At 42.5% G+C, this 19,898-nt stretch overlaps 1 protein-coding gene across 5 annotated transcripts in view; it reads right to left on the bottom strand.

The window, feature by feature from the left end:
• Positions 1 to 19,898, bottom strand: part of LOC122903169 (protein HIRA) — an 87,245-nt gene that overhangs the window by 32,759 nt on the left and 34,588 nt on the right. For all 5 annotated transcript variants that reach the window (XM_044243723.1, XM_044243724.1, XM_044243726.1 and 2 more), the window contains 7 exons: positions 18,934 to 19,047; positions 16,882 to 16,952; positions 16,074 to 16,179; positions 14,803 to 15,018; positions 13,752 to 13,837; positions 9,193 to 9,390; positions 7,849 to 8,010 (listed from right to left, as the gene is read on the bottom strand). In XM_044243723.1, coding sequence (XP_044099658.1) covers positions 7,849 to 8,010; positions 9,193 to 9,390; positions 13,752 to 13,837; positions 14,803 to 15,018; positions 16,074 to 16,179; positions 16,882 to 16,952; positions 18,934 to 19,047 — 953 coding nt within the window. The remainder of the gene's footprint in view (positions 1 to 7,848; positions 8,011 to 9,192; positions 9,391 to 13,751; positions 13,838 to 14,802; positions 15,019 to 16,073; positions 16,180 to 16,881; positions 16,953 to 18,933; positions 19,048 to 19,898) is intronic.

Below are 19,898 nucleotides of genomic sequence, written 5' to 3'. Positions count from 1 at the left end.
GTCCCAAAACGGAAGCAATCAAGGTGTCCTTCAATGGGGGAACGGATAAACTGATAGTACATACAAACTGTGGTACATCCATACAATGGAGTATTATTCGGTAATCAAAAGAAATGAGCTATCAAACTATGAAAATGCACATAAAAACATTACACTGTTAAGTGAAACACACCCATTAGAAAGGGTATATACAGTATGATTCCAATTTTACAACATTCTAGAAAAGGCAAAACTATGGAGGCAGTAAAAAGTTCAGTGATTTTCAGGTGTTCAGGAAAGAAGGGAAGGATTAATAGCAAAGTACAAGGGATATTTAGGGAGGTGAAGTTACTGTGTATGATGCTATAATGCTGGATACAAGACATACATTCGTCAAAACAGATACAACTGTACAACACAAAGAGAAAACTCTAAATGACGGACAGTACTTTATAAATATATAAATATAAATATTTTTAAAAAACATTTTAAAGTGTAGGACTAAATACCTGGAGTATGATAATGGAATGTGATTATGTAGGAGAACATCCTTGCTTAGGAAGTGACTCACAGCAGGAAGGACAGAAGAGTTTTGTTTCTGTCATGTGTGCTGTAGAGTAAAAGTAAAATAAAAACTGGCAAAAGTGATAAAAACTGCTGAATCCAGGTGAAGGATACAAAGAAAGATGTTTGATGTTGCTGAAGGTATGGAAGTTTTCAAAACAAAAGCCTATCAAAAACTCCACTTAGAAGTCCTAGGTACTGCTGACATAGAAACACGGTATCTCATGCATTTTCTTGCACTTCTCCACTGGAATCTGTGTATGTGTACATGTATGTGTGTGTATGTTATGTGTATAATGTGTTTATTTTTGGTAATAGCTTTACTGGGATGTAACCCACACACGATTCATGAATTTAAAGTATACAATCCAATAGTTCTTGCTGTCTTCACAAAGTTGTGCAACAATCACAATAGCAATTTCAGAATATTTTCATCATCTGAAAAAGAAATCCTATACCTCTAGGTTATAACCCCTTCCCTCCCCCAACAAATTCTCCCATTCACCACAGCCTGGGAAGCCACTAATCTACTTTCTATTCCGATAGATGTCCCCATTCTGGACATTTTCTATAAATGGAATCACAGAATAGGAAATATCCAGAATTGGCTTCTTTTACTTAGCATGTTTTCAAGGTTCATTTGTGCTGTAGACTGTATTGTACTTTACTCCTTTTTTTATGATTGAATAACATTTCATTGTATGCACAACCACACCTTGCTTATCCATACTTCAGGTAACAGACATTTGGTTGGTTTCAAGCTTTTGGCTATTGAAAGAATGCTGATATGAACATTCATGTATAAGTTATTTGTGTAGGCATGTTTTCATTTTTCTTGGGTGTTTTTACCTAGGACTGAAATTCCTGTGTCAAAAGTTAGGTCTACATTTAACTTTTAAAGGAACTGCCGAACTATTTTCCAAAGTGTCTGTACCATTTTATATAACCACCAGCAGCGTATGAAAGTCTCAATTTCCTCACATTGATGCCAACACTTATTATTTATCTTTTGATTTCCTAGCAGTACAAAGTAGAATCTTGTGGTTTTACTTGTATTTCCCCAATAGCTAATAAGGTTGAATATCTTTTCATCTGCTTATTATCTGTATATCATATATATTTTATTTATATATATATATATATGTATATATATATATATATATAAATGTATTTGACAAAGAGACAGAGACAGCAAGAGGGGGAAAAAAAGCAGGGGGAGGGAAAGAAGGAGGAGAACAGGCTTCCGGCTGAGCAGGGAGCCAGTGCAGGGCTCAATCCCAGGACCCTGGGATCGTGACCTGAACTGAAGGCAGACGCTTAATGAGTGAGCTACCCAGGTGCCCCTATATCATATTTTTAAAGAAGATTTTTATTTATTTATTTTAGAGAAAGAGAGATTGTGAGTGGCAAGACGGACAGAAGGAAAACGAGAATCCCAAGCAGACTCCCCACTGAGCGTGGAACCTGATGTGGGGTTTAATCCCAGAAACCTGAGATCACGACATGAGCTGAAATCAAGAGTCAATGCTCAACTGACTGAGCCACCCAGGCACCCCTCATATACTGTATCTTAAAAATGCCGGGGCGCCTGTGTGGCTCAGTGGGTTAAAGCCTCTCTGCCTTTGGCTCGGGTCATGATCCCAGGGTCCTGGGATCAAGCCCCACACCGGCCTCTCTGCTCAGCAGGGAGCCTGCTCCCCCCACACCATTGCCTCTCAGCCTACTTGGGATCTCTTTCTGTCAAATAAATAAATAAACTAAAAAAAAAGATGCCTATTCAAATCCTTGGCCTGCTTAAAAATTGCATCATTAGTCTACTACTGAGTTGTAAGAATACTTGTATTCTAGACACAAGTCCTTTATTATAGGATTAGTAAATATTTTCTCCAGTTCTACAGTTTTTTCCCCCACCATCATGATGGTCTTTTTTTTTTTTTTTTTAAAGATTTTATTTATTTGACAGAGAGAGATCACAAGTAGGCACAGAGAGAGAGAGGAGGAAGCAGGGAAGCAGACTCCCCGAGGAGCGGAGAGCCAGATGCGAGGCTCGATTCTAGGACCATGGGATCATGATCTGAGCCAAAGGCAGAGGCTTTAACCTACTGAGCCACCCAGGTGCCCTGTGATGGTCCCCTTTAAAGCACAAAAGTTTTAGGGGCGCCTGGGTGGCTCAGTGGATTGAGCCTCTGCCTTTCGCTTGGGTCATGATCTTGGGGTTTTGGGATTGAGCCCCGCGTCGGGCTCTCTGCTCAGTGGGGAGCCTGCTTCCCTTTCTCTGCCTGCTGCTCTGCCTACTTGTGATCTGTCAAATAAATAAATAAAATGTTAAAAAAAAAAAGGCACGAAAGTTTTAAATTTTAATGAAACCCACTTTATCTATTTCTTCTTTGATTACTTGTGATTTTGTTGTCATAGATTATCGAAAAATGCATTAACAAATCCAAAGTAACAGAGTTTTCTAGTTTGGCTCTTAAAATTAAGTTCTTTGATTAATTTTGAGTTAATTTTGTATGCAAAGTGAGGTAAGGATCCGACTTTATATTTTTGCATATGTGGATATCCTGCTGTCCCAGTAACAACTGTTGTTAAGACTCTTCTTTAACCATTGAATGGTCTTGGCACCCTTGTGGAAAATCAACTGATCGCAGACTTCAGCTTATTTCTGGGATTTCAGTTCTACTCTTTTGGTCTACATGTCTATCCCTGTGTTAGTACCACACTGTCTTATTATTGCTCCGTACTAAAGTTTGAACTCAGGAAGTGTGAGTTCTCCAACTTTGCTCTTTTTCTCCAAGACTATTTTGGCTGTTTGGGGGCCCCTGTGTTTCTACATGACCTTTGGGATCAGCTTGTCAATTTCTAAAAGGAAGACAGAATTTTGCAAAGGACTGCACTGAATCTGTAAATCAATTTGGGAGCTACTACCATCTTAATATTAAGATAACCAAAGGAGTGTCTTTCCATTTATTCAGGTCTTTAGTTTCTTTCAACAATGTGTTGTACTTTCCAAAGTATAATTTTTATGCTATATTTCTTTTGTTAAATTTATTCCTAAACAATTTTATTCTTTTATGTGCCATTATAAAGAGAACTATTATCTTAAGTTCTTTTTTGGATTGTTCTTTACAAGCGTATAGAAATACAACTGATTTTTGTATACAGATCTTGTATCTTGCAATCTTGAAGTCATTTAGTCTAGAAACTCTAGTGCAGTATTGAACAGAAATGGCAAGAGCTGACATCCTTGTCTTGCTCCTGTTCATTTTCCTTAGGGGGAAAACATCCAGTCTTTCACCATTAAGTATGACCTTAGTTGTCATCTTTTTCAAAGATGTCCTTTGATCATGTTGAGGGAGTTTCATTCTCTTCCTGTTTGTTATTTGTTTAGGTCATGAATGGGTGCTAGATTCAATCAATGGGGTGTCTGTTTTTATTCTATTGATATCATATATTACATCAGCTGATTTTCATATGTTGAACCAACCTTGTATTTCTGGGATAAATCCCACTTAGTTATTGTGTATGATTAAAAAAAAAAAGTTGTATTTTTGAGGATGTCTTCTGCTGTTCTTCTTACCGGCAGCCCTAGGTTATAGAAAGGTAGACAGGCACACTAGGGTCTACAAATCCTGAACTCTTTCCAATATGTACCCATGTACTGAACTGGGAAAACCCAGAAATTCCTAGTTCTACTCCATGAAACCAGAAAGCCTGTTCCCCATTCTTCTGATGCCCTACAGCAGAGCAAAACATCCACCTTTGGATGTAACTTGATGGTCTAGACACCCTAAGTTAGTGTTTCCCAAAATCCTTTCAAAAATCCTTTCTAGAATTTGTAGACTTTTGTGTAATTATGGTTTTATAAAATACAGTAAGAATGTCATAGCAAAGTCAAACTTATATAAGCTTCTAAATTATCTGATCACTTTCTAAACTCAACACCAGTGCATGAACCTCACTTTGCTTAGCACTGCCCTAGCTCAGGCTGTATCACTCTATGGTTGAGACTTCTTTGAGAGCCCTCAGGAGTCTCTCCACCTTTTACCTCTACCTGACATCCCATTCAGGGCTCTAAGGCTAGGGACCCACTGAAAACTGCACTTCCCAGCCTGTGTGGGCCTGTACCAGAGATCACCCAGTACCCCTAGGAGAACCAAGCTATGGATCTATAGCAGCTGTCTCTTAGATCCAGGTATCTGCTGAGGAAGAGCACAGCTGGTCAGAGATGCCACACTTACAAATGGGCTCCATCCTAGTTCTGCCTGCACAGGCCAACTTGGAACCCTAATCTGTGCCTTTCACTGACACACAGCCCTAAGGCAGGGTGGAGTGGAGGATCCACCCACAGGTTCAACTAGGATGGCCACCCTACACCTGGAAGGCTAGCATTAGGCTTCCAGACTCATCTAACACTCCTGGCAAAGAAGTACCAGTCAGGTTGCAGAGACCAAATTGCCAAACCACCAGGAGGTATAATGAAGGAGTAACAGCAGGAGACCAGGATCAGGATATGGTTTTACAGGCACTGCCTTCCTCTTCAACCCTCAAGATTTATCTCCTATGAGTTAGGTGTTCCTCAGAGAGCTGTTCTGCCTAGTAGGGAGATGGGCTGAGAAAGACTGTGTGTCTTGCTTAAGATCACCCCACCATAGAGTGGGGAGTTAGGACAACCTCAGAGTGTATGGCTCTGAGTGTTGCTCTTAACTATGCATGACACTGTGACCCCAAAGGAAGACCTCTACTGATGGGTGATTTAAAGGATTACAAGAAACAGCCATATCAAGAAAGCTGCATTTTGGGGCGCCTGTGTGGCTCTTGACCTGAGTCGAAGGATGACGCTTACCTGACTGAACTATCCAGGTACCCCCTCATATCACTTCTTCTTCTTCTTCTTTTTTTTTTTTTTTTTCAAGATTTTATTTATTTATTTGACAGGGAGAGACACAGCCAGAGTGAACACAGGCAGGGGGAGTGGAAGAAGAAGAAGCAGGCTTCCTGCCGATGCAGGGTTCCATCTCAGGACCCTGGGATCATGACCTGAGGCAAAGGCAGATGCTTAATGACCGATATCATGACTTTTTGAGTACAGCCAGGCTAGTGGTATCTCATTGTGGTTTCCAGTTTGCATTTCCCTAATGACTATTGACAGTAACAGTCTTTTATGTGTTTATTGGTCATTTGTATATTTTTGGAGAAATTTCTATTCAAATCCTTTGTTCATTTTCAAATTGGGTTATTAGTCCTTTTATTGTTGAATTGTAAGTTCTTTATACATTTTGGATCCTAAGTCTTTTAGCTGTTTAGTTCTTTAGTTGCTTGTGCTTTAGGTATTATATCTAAGAAACAGTTTCTTAATCCAGGGTCATATAGATCTACATCTGTTTTCTTAAAACAGTTTTAAAGTTTTAGCTCTTACATTTAGTTCTTTGACAGATTTTGAGTTAACTTTTTACATGAGATTGCAGATTAGAGTTTCCTCACATTTTATCTTTCATGTCTTTATTTAAGCATATTTATTTTATAGTCTTTATCTGGCAATTCTCCATGATCAAATTTATAAAAAGGTCTAAACCCACTCATTATGTCTCCTGACATTTGTGTGTAATGCACGGTGCCTGCACGTTTTTTGTTACTTCAGATTTTGAGTGTCCCTTTTTGGCAGTGCTTCTCGGTGGGAATGCTGGACTTCTTGGGGTCAGAGAAACATCACTGGGATGGGGCGGGGGCGGGGGGTGGTTTGTGTCAGTTTTTCCAAGTGCCTCTGGGTGTTAATTAGGCCTAAATCTCCTTTTGTGTTCATTTCTTTTCTCGGTTTCCAGATGACCTAGGTAGCATTAAACATCCCCAATCCACAGGAGGGCAGGTCTGTGGCTATATAGTCTGTTTTCCTAACCCAGAGGACTGACTGAGATATTTCAACTTTTTGGCCATCCTGCCCTTCAGGTTTTTTCTATCCTCTCTCTCACTGGTGGTGTACTTTCTCAAGCAGCTTGACTTAATGGTAGTGTCTTAGTTCCAACCCCCTACATGGCTCAGGCCCAATGCCCTGTCTTGAATCTGTGTGGCCATTAAAACTCAAGGTTACCATGTCAGTAACCCCCAGCCCAACACCCACAGTGTGGTCCTGCCCACTGCTCTGGCTGTCTTACCATCCTTAGATTTTGGCTCCTGGGGCCTTCCCTTACTTTCTCACAAACTGGTTACATGTTTTAGGCATATGTGTTGCAGTTCATCCATCGTTTCAAAGTACTGAGCAGCAGGAAGGTTCTCAGATCATCCATACTGCTGGACAGAGGAACTGCTAGATAAAGAGATCCCATAGACTATATGTAAATAGGCATGATCACAATAGAGAAGAATACAGTTCCCGCGCCAAAGTCATAGACGCAGCTGATGACTTGAAGGGAGAGTCCTCCCATGCTCATTTCCAGAGGCTGTTCTCCAAGGATAACAAACCCTGATCAGACAAGCGATTTTGAGATCATGAGTCCAGTCCTAGGGACAGTGTCCCACAGCTTTAGCTCTAAGACATTACCTACTGCCAACGTCAGATCTTATCACAAATGCTCCCTTCATTAAGTACCTACCTGTTGTGTGGCTACTATGAGTCTATGACCAATGTCCCTGAATTTGGCTGATAGCAGCAAAGGGCTGCTGAGCCCCTATCACCTCAAGGTAGAGTGCAACCCCAAGAGGACATCACTTAAGTCCTTTGCCCCTCTGTAGGAAGCTAGCCCAGCCCACCTCTAACCCCCTCAGCCCCAACCTCACTGAGCTCTGTCTCGTGGTGGGTTCATGGTCATGGGGGTGGAGATACGCTCCCTAGGAATCAGAAAAGTTCTGTGCCAACAAACACACCTGCTCTGGTCACCTCAAGAGGACTCCTGTAATTCTAAGAAATAGACATCCTAGATGGTTTGGTTGCTGTGTGCTAAGGGAGGTGCAGAGAATGGGCGAGTAGCGTAGAGCCTGAAAAGGCGCTGAAGCTCATTTCATAAAAACCTCTTATCACTTTTATCTCAAGCTCCCAAATGCCTGGTGTCTGAGCAGGCTATTACTTCCATGGTACAAAAGTATCAGAGCCAATCTCCTGCTCCACTTTAGGCAAACTTTGGGCTCTATTCAAATGATAACCTTATCCTCAGCATAGTCTCTGCACCGACCATCCCTGGTGTCATTGTCTTCATTGTCCTTTATGCCTGTTCTGTGCCCCCATGGCTCCTTGCAACCATTTTCCCACTTAAAGAAGTTGCTCCTTTCTCTTCCTTCCCAGGTCTCTTGAGGCTCTACACAGTCACCACCTACCTTTCCACAGCTGTTGGAGTCACACTGGTCAAGGAAGGAGCACCTGGCGTGGCTTTGGACCGCTCCGTGAATCGGGAGTCAAATGCTTTCATGGGTTCAATCTTGGACGGGGTTGTTAACATGGAGGGTGATGATGCAGCAGGAGTAGAGGTAGCATTCACACTGGGGGTCAAGGGGTAAAAAGGGGAACATGTCAAGCACAATCCATCAAACATCTGGGAGTCCTAGATTTGTGTTACTTGGAGCCAACTAACAGGGGCATGAATATCAAAGTTACATAGACCCAACTTCAAGATGTAATCTAATACTACTAATCTTCTAATACTTTCTAATATCTAATACTTTCTTTTTTTATTTCTTCAATAGTTTCATGTGTTAAAATCTGGAAGTCTGTCTATCTGAGAAGGTTATGAGCAAATGTACTCATATTTCCCCACTGCATGTTGACAGCTTCTGGGGGTAGTATGAGTCCTAGAAAGTGGCTCTTATAACCTTTTTTTCTCACCATACAGCCTTATCTCCACAACCTGAATATAGCACCTCCACCCCAAACCAAATCCAAACCCACCAGCTTTTCTGCTTCAACAAATGGTCTGAGAGAAGTCCCCACCGGCATCCTAACGCCACTGTCTATACCTGCCCTTCAACCTCAGCCAAAGACTGTGGCCTGGTTGGCCCCTCTCATCTTACCTTAGCAATTATGCATTCTTCATACACTCGTCCAAGTGCACACCCCATAGCCCTTGTGTTCTCCACAGGAGGGGCCCAGGTTTGAGCCTGCAGGTTTTCCCCCATGCCCAAGCAGGTGACACAAGCTGAGTCCCAAAGCCATTGGGCCTCCTATTGACCACATCCACCTGCCTGGACCCCGCACCAGGCACCTGGCTGGTATCTGGGAGCCCCCCTCCTTACCCAAGACCTGTAGGGCCAACTGTTAAAATGTCTTACAGATCTGGAGCTGTCCTTCCCCAGATACCCTTTCTGAGATGACTGGTGTGGCAATGCTCCTGACTGTGCAATGACCTAAGCCACTTCCAGTGTAGAACTGCTGACAGGTGGGGCTGACTCTGAGGCAGGTGATCTGTCCCTGGCCAGGTCCCACCCTCAGGAACACATCTTGGGACTCCATCTTGTCCCAGGAGGTAAAGTCCTTATGGTCCTGTGCATCAGAGACTCACCTGAACAAGGTCTCCCTCCCAAGCAGGCCCTTATAAACAAACAAACAAACAAAAAATCAAGCATCTCTTTCTTTTTTTATTGAAGGAGCCATGAAGTGTCAGTGAAACTGTGTCCAAATCTGAACTTTCCCCAGAGACAGAAGCAAACCTTGGCATGCCCACTTACCTGTCCTTACTGACAGTATCACCAGCCGGCCTGGCGCCAGTTGTAGCCACAGGCTCTGTGGAGGGCTTCGAGGCGCCAAAGGAGTTGGGGGTACTGGAATCCAGTGGCAGTAGCTGTGGATTGCTATGAGAGGAGAGCATGGTGCCCGCCAGGGAGCCTGAGAGTGGGATGCTGTTAAAGAATGCCGTGGAGAAGTCCCTGTTGTCAAGAACAAAAATCAGCCTGGGAAATCAGACACCACATCAAGAACTTTCTGTGTTTGAAGTAATTTTTTTCTGGGTCCATAGATGAAGTATTTTTGTGGAAGAAAATGTGCAAAATTACAGAAAAGTAAAAAGAAAACTAGACTTATGTCATACACTATGTGTAATTGAAGCTAACATGAACTGGTACTTTATGTACCACTAATAAAGAAATAATTACTACCAAATGTAATTGTTAGATGCCACTGATTATAAAATGTACCCTGATTTCAGAGATAGTAAAATGTGCAAACATGTGTCTCAGAACTCAGGAAACGCAGCATACAGAGCAAAACTCCCTTTCATTATGGGCTGTATGGATATACCATAATTTACCTAACCAGCCTCTAATGAAGAATGCCAGGGCTTTCTCCCTGCTTTTCCTGTAATAGACACTGCTGTAACAGGAGGCAAGATACTGCAGTGCTAAGGCTAAGGGCCCTGGGCCCATCCAGCCAGGTCTCACTCCTTTGCCATACACAAGCTCTGGGATCTTAGGCACTTCAACCACTCTGAGCTTCAGGTTCCTATCTGCAAAACAGGAAGTGACAGGCCCCTCCTCATGACTTCAGGACTGTGGTCAGTGTAGCACATACTTAGAACACATAGTAGCTGCTCAAAGTTGCTCCCTATCATAATCATCCTTGCACTAGTTGTTTCACATATTACATAGGATAAATTCCTAGAAGTGGAATTGCAGCAGCAGATGGAATGTTCACTAATGAGTTCTGATTAATAGTTCTAAAGTGCCTTCCGTGGAGGTTTAAATTCCAGCTGCACATGAGAGTGCTTATTTCCCCAAACTCTCACCAACAGTCTTACCAAATTTTTTGATACTTGACAATCTGGTAAAAAACAGTAACTTACTATAATTTTAATTTGCAATTATTTTGATGTGAGATTGAAATTTTTTAATATAGAAGCATCTGATTTCCTTTTTTGGTGATCTGTTTATACCCTCTGTATACTGTTCTATCTGGTACTGGTCTTTATTATTGATTATAAGACCTATTTATAGAACTAAAATATTCCTTATATGAAGAATTAGTATTTTCCCTAGGATTTTTAAAAAGATTTTATTTGTAAATAATTTCTACAACCATTGTGGAGCTTGGCTCACAATCCCTAGATTAAGAGCTGCGTGGTCTTCTGACTTAGCCAGCCAGGTGTCCCCAAGATGCTGTGTTTTGACATTTTATGGTGCAATTTTTCTTGCCCCCAAAATGTTATTTTTGTGTGATCTAAATTTTATGTCATTTAAAAAAATGTTTTTTTTTTTTTAAATCTCTGAGATCCTAAAAATATTCTCTTAGGGAATCTTCTAAAAATTTTAAACAATAAAAGCTAAATATTTTTTAAAAAAATCTATGAGCTGTTCAGAAAGTATCTAATTTTAAGTTGTGAGGTAGGGAGGCTGTTGCTAGAGGGTAGGTAGTCCTCTCATTTATTAGATTACCTGATGCTTCATCACTGATGCAAAATGCTACCTTTAAAATTCCCATAAATATTTGGGCTTACTTGTGGGTTTTCCATTGTATTTCACTGCTCTAGTCATGTGTTAGTATCTATTTTATTATAGTTCATAAGTTTTAATTTCTGGTGGAGCTAGTCTTCACCACATTTTTCCATTAATTTAGAATCAGCCTAATTCTGAAAACTGCTGTTAGTTATTTGTATGGGCTCATGTTGAGAGAGATCATCTTATGATGCTGAGTCATCCTACGGAATAAATGGTATGCATTTTCAGTTATTTCTTTGAATTTTCTTTTAGTTCTCTCAGTATTGAATTTTTTTCTTCATAAAGAGCTACATTTCTTGCTACACTCTAGGTACTGCATTTGTGAAAGTGATTTCTCCCTTTATATCTTCTAAAGGTATAGATCTTCTTCATCGGTTGCATCCAGTCATTTTTTGTCCTATTTTACCATCTATGACAGTTTTCCCAGTTGCCTCTTTTGTGCCTCAGACCGTCTTTAAATAATGACACATTTTACCACCTTCTCTTCAATTTATTTTCTCCTGATGACAGTATGAGCTAGGACCTCCAGAACAATGTTAAAGTATAGTCAACAAGAAAGGACACTTATTTGTTTAGTTTCTGAATTTACTTTAAAATAACGTAGTTTTAAATCAAATTAAGGAAATATCCATCTATTCATACTTAACTAAATTTTAAATCAGAACATTAGTAAAAATGTCTCCTATGCATTCGTGGAGATGATCACATATTTCCTTTGATCTTTTGACATATAGAATCAAATTAAGTTTCCCAAAATTTGAACTGCCTTGCTTCCCTGAAATATAAACCTTACCATGTCATAGTGTATTAGCAATGTAACACACTGTAAGTTTCTGTTACTATTTTCTTTAGCATTTTTGAACTGACATTCAGAAATGAGATTGATCAGGCATTTATTATGTTCTATCTTTGTCATGTTTTTGATGTAAATATTATGTTCATTTCAAAAAAGGTTTTGGAAGTTTTCCTTTTTCTGTGCACTGGAGTATTTTTAAGAGTATTACAATGATCTGTCCCTCTAATCATTAGAATGATTAGAATGAAAACTTTATTAGAATTTCCCTGTGATACCTTCTTAGCCTGGTGGCTTTTGGTAGGTTAGCTCTGTGACAGCATCCTTTATTTCTTCTATAATAATTTAGCTGTATAGATTTTATTGTTTTTATAATTTTATTTCCTCAAAATCATCTATTCTCAAACTTATTTGCATAGAATTCAGTAAAGAAGTCTTTCAAACTTTTGATTCATTCTTTATCTGTGATTATTTCCATTTAAAATACTTTTCTGGCTTGATTAGCTAAACTAATCGTTACCTATTCTGTTGCTACTTGTTTTAACATGGGAATCAAGAGGGCAACAAAGCCTTCAAGACCAAAAGAATCAAGTTTTGGTGTCAGAAATATACACCCTGTAGCACAGATAGAAAGCACCTACCACCTTTGTCTCCTCATCAAGTAAGGCCTCAAAGGATCCATAGAAGAAAAGTGCCACCATCACCACCACCTGAAGGACCCTCATTCCCACAAGCCCTTCAATGTTCAAAGCATAGTCACATACCTGTCTGATTTTGTTCTAATAAAAAGTAAGCATATGGCATTACCCACTAGGTTAACAATGGAAAAAGGCTTGATCAAAGGAAAACTACTCTCTGGGAGGAGTCAGGAGACCTGGTACTGGCTCTATCTGGTCAGGTCTCTGCCCTCCAGGGCCTCAGAACCTGCACACCCTTAACATGAGGAAGTCATATCAGCATACCATATGACTGAAGGTCTTTTCAGAATTCAAAGAAGATCTAGGACAGCTCGCAGACGAACAACTGCAAAGTGCAGAGGACTAGTATATATGTGATGTCCTGAGCAGACTGGTTGAATAGAAAACCAGAATGAATCACCTTAACAGTGGGGGTCTATTTCTTTCATGCAGGACCTTATTATCCTTTCAATCAATATACATTGTTTTGGGGAGAATGACCAATATAAAAGCAAGCCTGACTACAGATGTTGAGACAACAGCAAATGGTGACTGGGTCCACTTCCCCCTTCTTTGCCCCCTCCAGGGAAATGTGCCTTAGAGTCCTATTCTCTGTCCAGCAATTCCACTTCTGGGAAGTATCCTGAGGTGACAGTCACAGGTGTGCTCAAAGATTCATTTATAATCACAAAACACTGGACATAAACTGTAAGTCCACAGTTAAGGGGCTGGTCAAGTAAATCATGGTGCATTCACAGCCTGGGAACCTGGACAATCAGCAAGCCAATGCTTCAGAGGACTATTTATTAAAAAGGATGCAAGGTCAAGATACAGGAACAAGTGGGTTAAAAAAGACCAGAGATACAGATGCCAAAATGTTAACAGTGATTATATCTCAGAAACTGGATTACGGGTAATGTTTATGTCCTTCTTTGGGTTTTTACTATTCAACAGAGTGTATACAGAAGGCTATAAAAGGGAAAAATGAAACAGAAAAAAATCAGTCCGACTTCTCTCCCTGGTGTCTTCAATGCCCCACCAACGAGGCAGAGCTGCCCATATGGACACACTGGCCCTTCAAAGGCGCCTTTGCCCTCTGACTTATCACAGGCTCCTCCCTGCCCACCTTCTGATGAGTCAAATGTGCCTAAGGGCTCTGGAGGAAGCATAGGGCTTTGAGGCTGGTGGGAAGCTGGGCTCAACTCCCCCATTTCCAGACTGGCCCAAGAGCCCGTGAAGACCCTGATTATGAAAGTGTTAACTGCTGAAAGGAGAGAGGAAGACCTCCCCAGATAAGGCCACAGAAAGCTCGGTGAGTGAACAAGTACCCGGTGTCCAGCTGTGCTATGCAGAGAGGTGTGATTCTTCTGCGACCATCTGCTGTCCGAGTCTCAACTTGTTTCTTCAAAAGATTCTGGCAAAGGAGAGTGACATACGAATAGAAAAGTTTCTGCTAAGTATCTCCACGTATCAAAAAATAAGGCTTCCAAGGAAATGAATTTTAACTTCTCTTTCTACGGCCTTTCTGGATCAACTAAACTAAGCTGCTGAATCAAAAACCAAGCATTTTTGTCAGGTGTGTGTTCAACTTCCTGCACAGTAAATCAGCAAGGACAGAAAAGCTCCCAGTTGAACTGGCTACAGCACTTTGCTCTCCGTCACCAGCACTACAGGCTGGCCAGGCTTTCTGGACAGTGAGCAGGCCCCTTCAGCCCAGCAGCCATGGGGCTCACTGAAGGGATGAAGGAAACCTGCATCTGTAAGCCACTCTTGTCTCTAAGCTGTGATCTGCAGATCTTCTCTCAGAGTCATTTCTTCCACTGAAGGCTCATAAAATCAAAGGTTCCCAGTCACACATTGTGTCTCAACTACCTAGGGAGGTTTGTTACCCTGCACAAGCTCATGAAGATGGTTTAAGCTCCCCAAGGGATCCCGACATTTCCTGCTCTGTTCCTGCCCCATGTTCACCCCCACTCCACAGTGAGACATGGGCTTCCAGAGAAAGAAGGGGGGAAACCATAGACATCTCCTCAGTACAGAACCTGAAACCTACCGCTCTTATGATTAAGAATTTCCTAGAAAGCTAAAAGTGAGGTTTGGAAGTTCCCGCAAGAGATGACCTCCTTTAGAGCTCCTTGGGACAAAGAAGCTTTTGACAAAGTGCCTTGGGCTCCATTACTACCCCACGTAGCTGATGGCAATAGGGCTAAGTAGCCCCAAGCTGGCTAACCCCTAGGTCCTGTTCTAGGCACAGCATACACTTGCCTCCCCACCACCTGCATCTGTGCTCTGTTCAATGGACTGCATGCGCCCCTTCCCCTGTCCCTGGGTCTGGACCCACGGACCCATGTCATCAGTGCTATGGGGCTGAGACCTCACCTTCCTAATGTCTTCCAGACTTTCCCCGTTGACGACACCAGCAACTGAGGCAGCTGAGCTCGTCTCTCTGGCCGAGGCACTCTTCTGGTCCAGCTGCTGTTGCTGCTGCCTGCGTTGGTATTTGAGCATCTCTGGGTTCTCAATGACGGCTGTGGAAAGTTGGGCCTCAGTCATGATGGCCAAGCTCTTGCCATACGTGGACTGGTGAATGCGGCTCTAGGGGAAGCAGAGAGAAGTGCAATAGACTAGTTGTGGGCAGCAAAGTGGTGGCTAGTGCCCACCAGTCGGTGAGCGGCATGTTAGGTCTCCTGATTCTCAGACTGGAAAGGGTCCTGGGCAGTGGTCAAATACCATTTTAGGTATGTCTTTTTTTGTATCTTTTAGTTCTACCCCCAAGGGGTTTACATCATAGTGGGAGGTCCACATAGTAGCTTATGAGAGAGCCTCTACCAGTAATTGAACTTTGAAGGGGAGAGCCACCCACCTGCTTTGGGCTTTTATAAGGCTTCTTTCAGACAAACGAATACATTTCACTAAGTGTCATCAAAGACCCATCTATAGAAATGTCTGTTTTCTAAATCTACGGTCCATTAAGCAGGGCCTGTCCCAAAGTCCCTAAAGAGCACATTGGCCTCCCTGTCCTGGGCAAAGCACAGAGGGAAGGAGGCCTATGGGCATGAGTCACGGTTCTATTCTCAAACCTTAGGGTCATGTGTGGTCTCTGCAAACATCCAAACTATTTTCTAAGGCTTAGTTACCTCATTGATAAAATGAGCCCTTCCTTGAAGGTTTTTGTATAATTCACACAAAATAATACATGCAAAATGCATGGCCCAGAGTCTGGAATGCAGTAAGTGCTAAGAAATGACTAATATTACTGTTATAGTTGATACTCCTTGGCAACTAGGTCTCTATAAGACAACGGGGAAAGTGACATGAGCAGGTACCCTTGGGTGTCACTCCTGCTATCTCCCAGGGTGAAAACTTTTCAGTGTGGAGCTAATTATAAGCTCAAGAAAAAATGCCAACTTATTCTTAGTTCTAGAACTGATTTCTGACATGAGTAAGAGTCTCATCTTTAATCTATTCTGTAAAGAAGATAAGCATTATGAACTATAAAAGACAAATACCCAACAATATTTTAAGAAACAATGTGTCTGTGTATATCCTAAGAGGAGGGTCCAACTGAAGGGGCCTCTCAGAGCTATTTCTGTGGCCCGAGAGCAAGTGCAGCACTCAGGCCACTAGCTGAAGGTATAATGTTCTCTTACCTTCTCCTCCTCACTCAAGGGGTCTCCAAGCTCATCCTGGGAGAAATCTAAGAATGCCACAGAGCCATCCATGGAGCACACCAAGATGCCCAGCCCGTTCAGAGTCCTGAAAGAGATGGCCATTAGCAGCCTGGAGAGCAAGTGCCTATGGGGCTTACCGACACCCCAAGGGTGGACCGGGAGGATGACACGCAGGACTTTATGCAGATGCCAGAAACCCTTCATTACCTTCTTTGGCATTTCCTGATAGGGTGAGGACAGGAGAGACAATCACGCCCTAGCAGGTACTGGTATCTTTTAGTTCTTTTTTTGTATCTTTTAGTTCTAATTCTAAGCATATGTGCAAAGTATACTTCTTCTTCTTTTGTAAGAATTTCATTTTTATTTTTGAAATCACTTTAAAAAAAACATTAAGTATATATCTAGATGAGGTCGTTGAAAAGCAAAAAATGTGTCTCCACATTTGTGCTAATCTGGTTCATGCAATGACAAAGTGAAGCAAAACCAGAATCATAGCACTCTCTGTTTCCCAAATACCAGTTTGCCTAAGAAGTATTTTCTACAGGCAAATGCCAACAAAGCAAGGAGCACAGCAGCAGACATTCTCCCAATGGCAGGGGCAGGTTGCCCTTTTCTGAATCATATGCAAACAGCACCCCAGGGATCTGGTCCAGCTCCCACACCTTGGAGGGTTGAGGGGTGGGGAGAGTCCCTGGCTACCTGACCCTAATCACATCCAGAAGCCTCATGTTCCAACATGTGGCTTCTCTTTTCCTAGCCTGTGCATTTTAAAAAGAATCCATCTTACCAGGAAATATCCATGATAGATTTGTCAAATAGTTCATGGATGACAACCAAAGGCCGTTTCAGACACGTGAGCTAGAAAAAAAGGAGGAGGAGAGGTTAATGAAATGAATGAACACTGCTTTCTGTCCACTCAGCTCATCAATAGTCCTAGAAGCCTTGGTCTGAGTTTTTGTTGACATACAGGGCACAATGGACTCTATTCAAACAGCGACCAGCAAGATCCCAAGCCATGGAACCCAAAACTTGCCAAAACAGACATTTCAGTATGGCCCCTGTCTGAAGGGCTCACTGTGGTCTGCCAGGGGAGATGGATTTATACATAGACAACTAAGAATGGAGAAGGTGGTTCTAAAAAGGCCATGACCTGTGCAGAGGTCTACAAGCAGGAGTAGATGTCAAGGCCTGGGCTGAAAATGAGGCAGCAAAAGTAGCACCCAGGAGAGGAAAAGAGCCTCGGAGAGAAGCCAGGACATCTCGGCCCAAGGAGTTTGGTATGTATTAATGCAAAGCTCACTGTAACTGGCTACATACATCACATGGGCTCATTCTAAAAAGTGTGTGCGGATAGTCCACCAACACCAAAACAGTTTAAGTTGCCTTGAATCCAGACCCACAGTTAACCACTATAACACTTGAGTTATTTTCTCCTGGTCTATCTTGTGCAAATATTTTATTCTTTGGCAGATGACTGTGCTTGCTTTTCATTTAATACATAATTAGTATGTCATCAAACACCGTAAAAACCTCTTTTTGATGACTGCACAACATTCACTACATGCATACTTGTATCTAGTCACTCAAAGGCTGGGCTGTGTATCATCTCCACATTCCTACAGCTCACATGCTAATGTCTGACCACCCTGCTGACAGGTCTAGGAGCCACAGAGTGCATGGCTCCCATGCACCTTCCACATGGCTCCCATCAGGTGCTGCTTTTGTGGGGAAAGAGCTGCTACAGCTACCCTAGTCCTGAGGAGAGGAAATCTGAGCTACCTGGAATCCACAAGAAGAATCTTGCCTCTCCCCTAATTCCATTTTCAGAAAAAAATAGCCCTGTCTCTTCTCTCAAAAATGTGCCTACAGACCACTCAGAAATCTGGAACCCATGTGAACACCTGACCTTAGCATTCTAAGAAAATGGGATCAGGAATGTTTTGGTCAAAGCAGGCCAGCAGGAGCCCAGGAAGAACATGCCTGGAAGTGCCTATGATAGCACTAAGGTTCAGGTTCTGAAATGTCATGTGAATAAGAACGTCGATAAGAATGTCATGTGAAAAAAGAACCACAGGGTACACAGAAATCCATTTCTGTGTGACAAACAACTGTAATAAAGGCAGCCTGAGGACAACCTTCAGCTCCACAACTACAAGTCCATTCTGCTTATGGGGAAATCAGTTAGGAACAAACTATTGATTGCTAAATCCAACAACAAACATGAATCTCAACAAGATTAAATCAAGTGAAAGCAACACAACTGCACAACTCGTTGATGTGCAGACATCACTGGAGTGGTTGCCTTGGCCAAAGGGGGTTGGGAAGTGGGGTCTTGACTGGGGGCAAGTGGGGGCAGGGATGAGGGGTTACAGGTTCATGGTTAGACTTTATATATGTATGTCATACATGTATGACAACGCACTGAGGTGTATACTTTAGGTGAATACATTTGCTGTAGGTTATTTTTTAAATTTTAGTTATTTATTTATTTGGCTTTAAGTTTTATATATAGACAGAAAGGTTTTCCAAAAGGAAGCAAACACAACATACCAACTGAGCGTATCCTAGAGTCTGGACACGGAGTTGCTCAGACTGGGGCTCTGGGTAGCCTTTTCTACCTGGGCCCAAGCCTAGTCTTCAGTCCTCCCTTCTTCTTGGGGTAAGCAGGGGGCCTGATCCCAGGTGTAGGGTGGAAGCACATACTGAGCACCAATAAAAGTAGCTCTTCCAGGCCTCGGGGCTCCACCTCCTTCAACAGGCCCTTCTCATTCCCCCTGTAAGAGCCACAAAAGCTCTTGGGTGAGGGTTGGGGGGTTAGGGGGAGGGAGTTGGGGCTCACCCAGACGGAGAGAGAACGGTCCTTGCTGCCAACAGCACAGCAGCAATACGGGCAGCTGGGCTTTGCAGAACTCCCGTTCTTCTGCTTCTTTTTGAAGATTTTTGGGTTGAATTTCTAAAGCCAAATAACAAATGTTAAAATAATTAAGCATCAAGCATATACCCCATGGCAGGTTCAGAAATATACCACAATACCATCCTGTCTGCGGGAAACCCACAATGACATTCTTCCAGCCCCAGGCACTCAGCATGCTTTACTTCATCTTCATCACTACCCAGGAGGCATTTTGCTGAGGTTGAAATGGAGTTTCAGGGAGGCCAGGAAATGTGGGCCAAGTTACCCAATAAGTAAGTGGTGGGACAAAGATTTGAAGCTGGCTCCACCAAATCTCCATTTCTGGGCCTGTAGCCAGGTTGATGGCATGGGAGCTACTGAAATTGGCTCTCTGAATTCCTCCTGGCCTGAGAAAGGCCAGTTCCAGGACCTGGCTTTAGGTACAAAGTCTTGACAGAGGTCGATGGGATTGTCAGATATCTACCCCATTAATCCTTTCCCCTTCACTGTAGGTGATGCTTACAGTCAAAACTATCTAGCAGATACTGATTAGCCCTGAATAATCTTACTTGGCCAGGGATGACAGCTAAGTCATGCTAAAGTCTGTACCGGGGGCTATCCTCAGTGTAACCTGGGTGCTGCTTTTGGCAAGCACACCAAGAGCTCCTGCCACATTCCTGGATTGAAAGGGATAGGAACTCTAGACTCAGAACTAGAGTCCCCAAGCCAGGACAACCGAGGAGAAGGGTAGCTCCCTGGAGCCTGGTATCAGCTGGCCTGGCCCATAGGGGTTCTAATTCCAGAGGGCAGGCATAAAGACCAGACAACATAGAACCTGGAGGTGTGTACCATGGTCTTGAGTCTCACCCTGAGTTGCCTGAGAGGCATCAATACCATGATCTCACAGAGCC

This window comes from Neovison vison, chromosome 3 (genome assembly GCF_020171115.1).
Source record: "Neovison vison isolate M4711 chromosome 3, ASM_NN_V1, whole genome shotgun sequence".
Taxonomy (NCBI): Eukaryota; Metazoa; Chordata; class Mammalia; order Carnivora; family Mustelidae; genus Neogale; species Neogale vison.
Note: the sequence above shows the minus strand (reverse complement) of the source record. Positions and strands in the feature narration are given on the sequence as shown.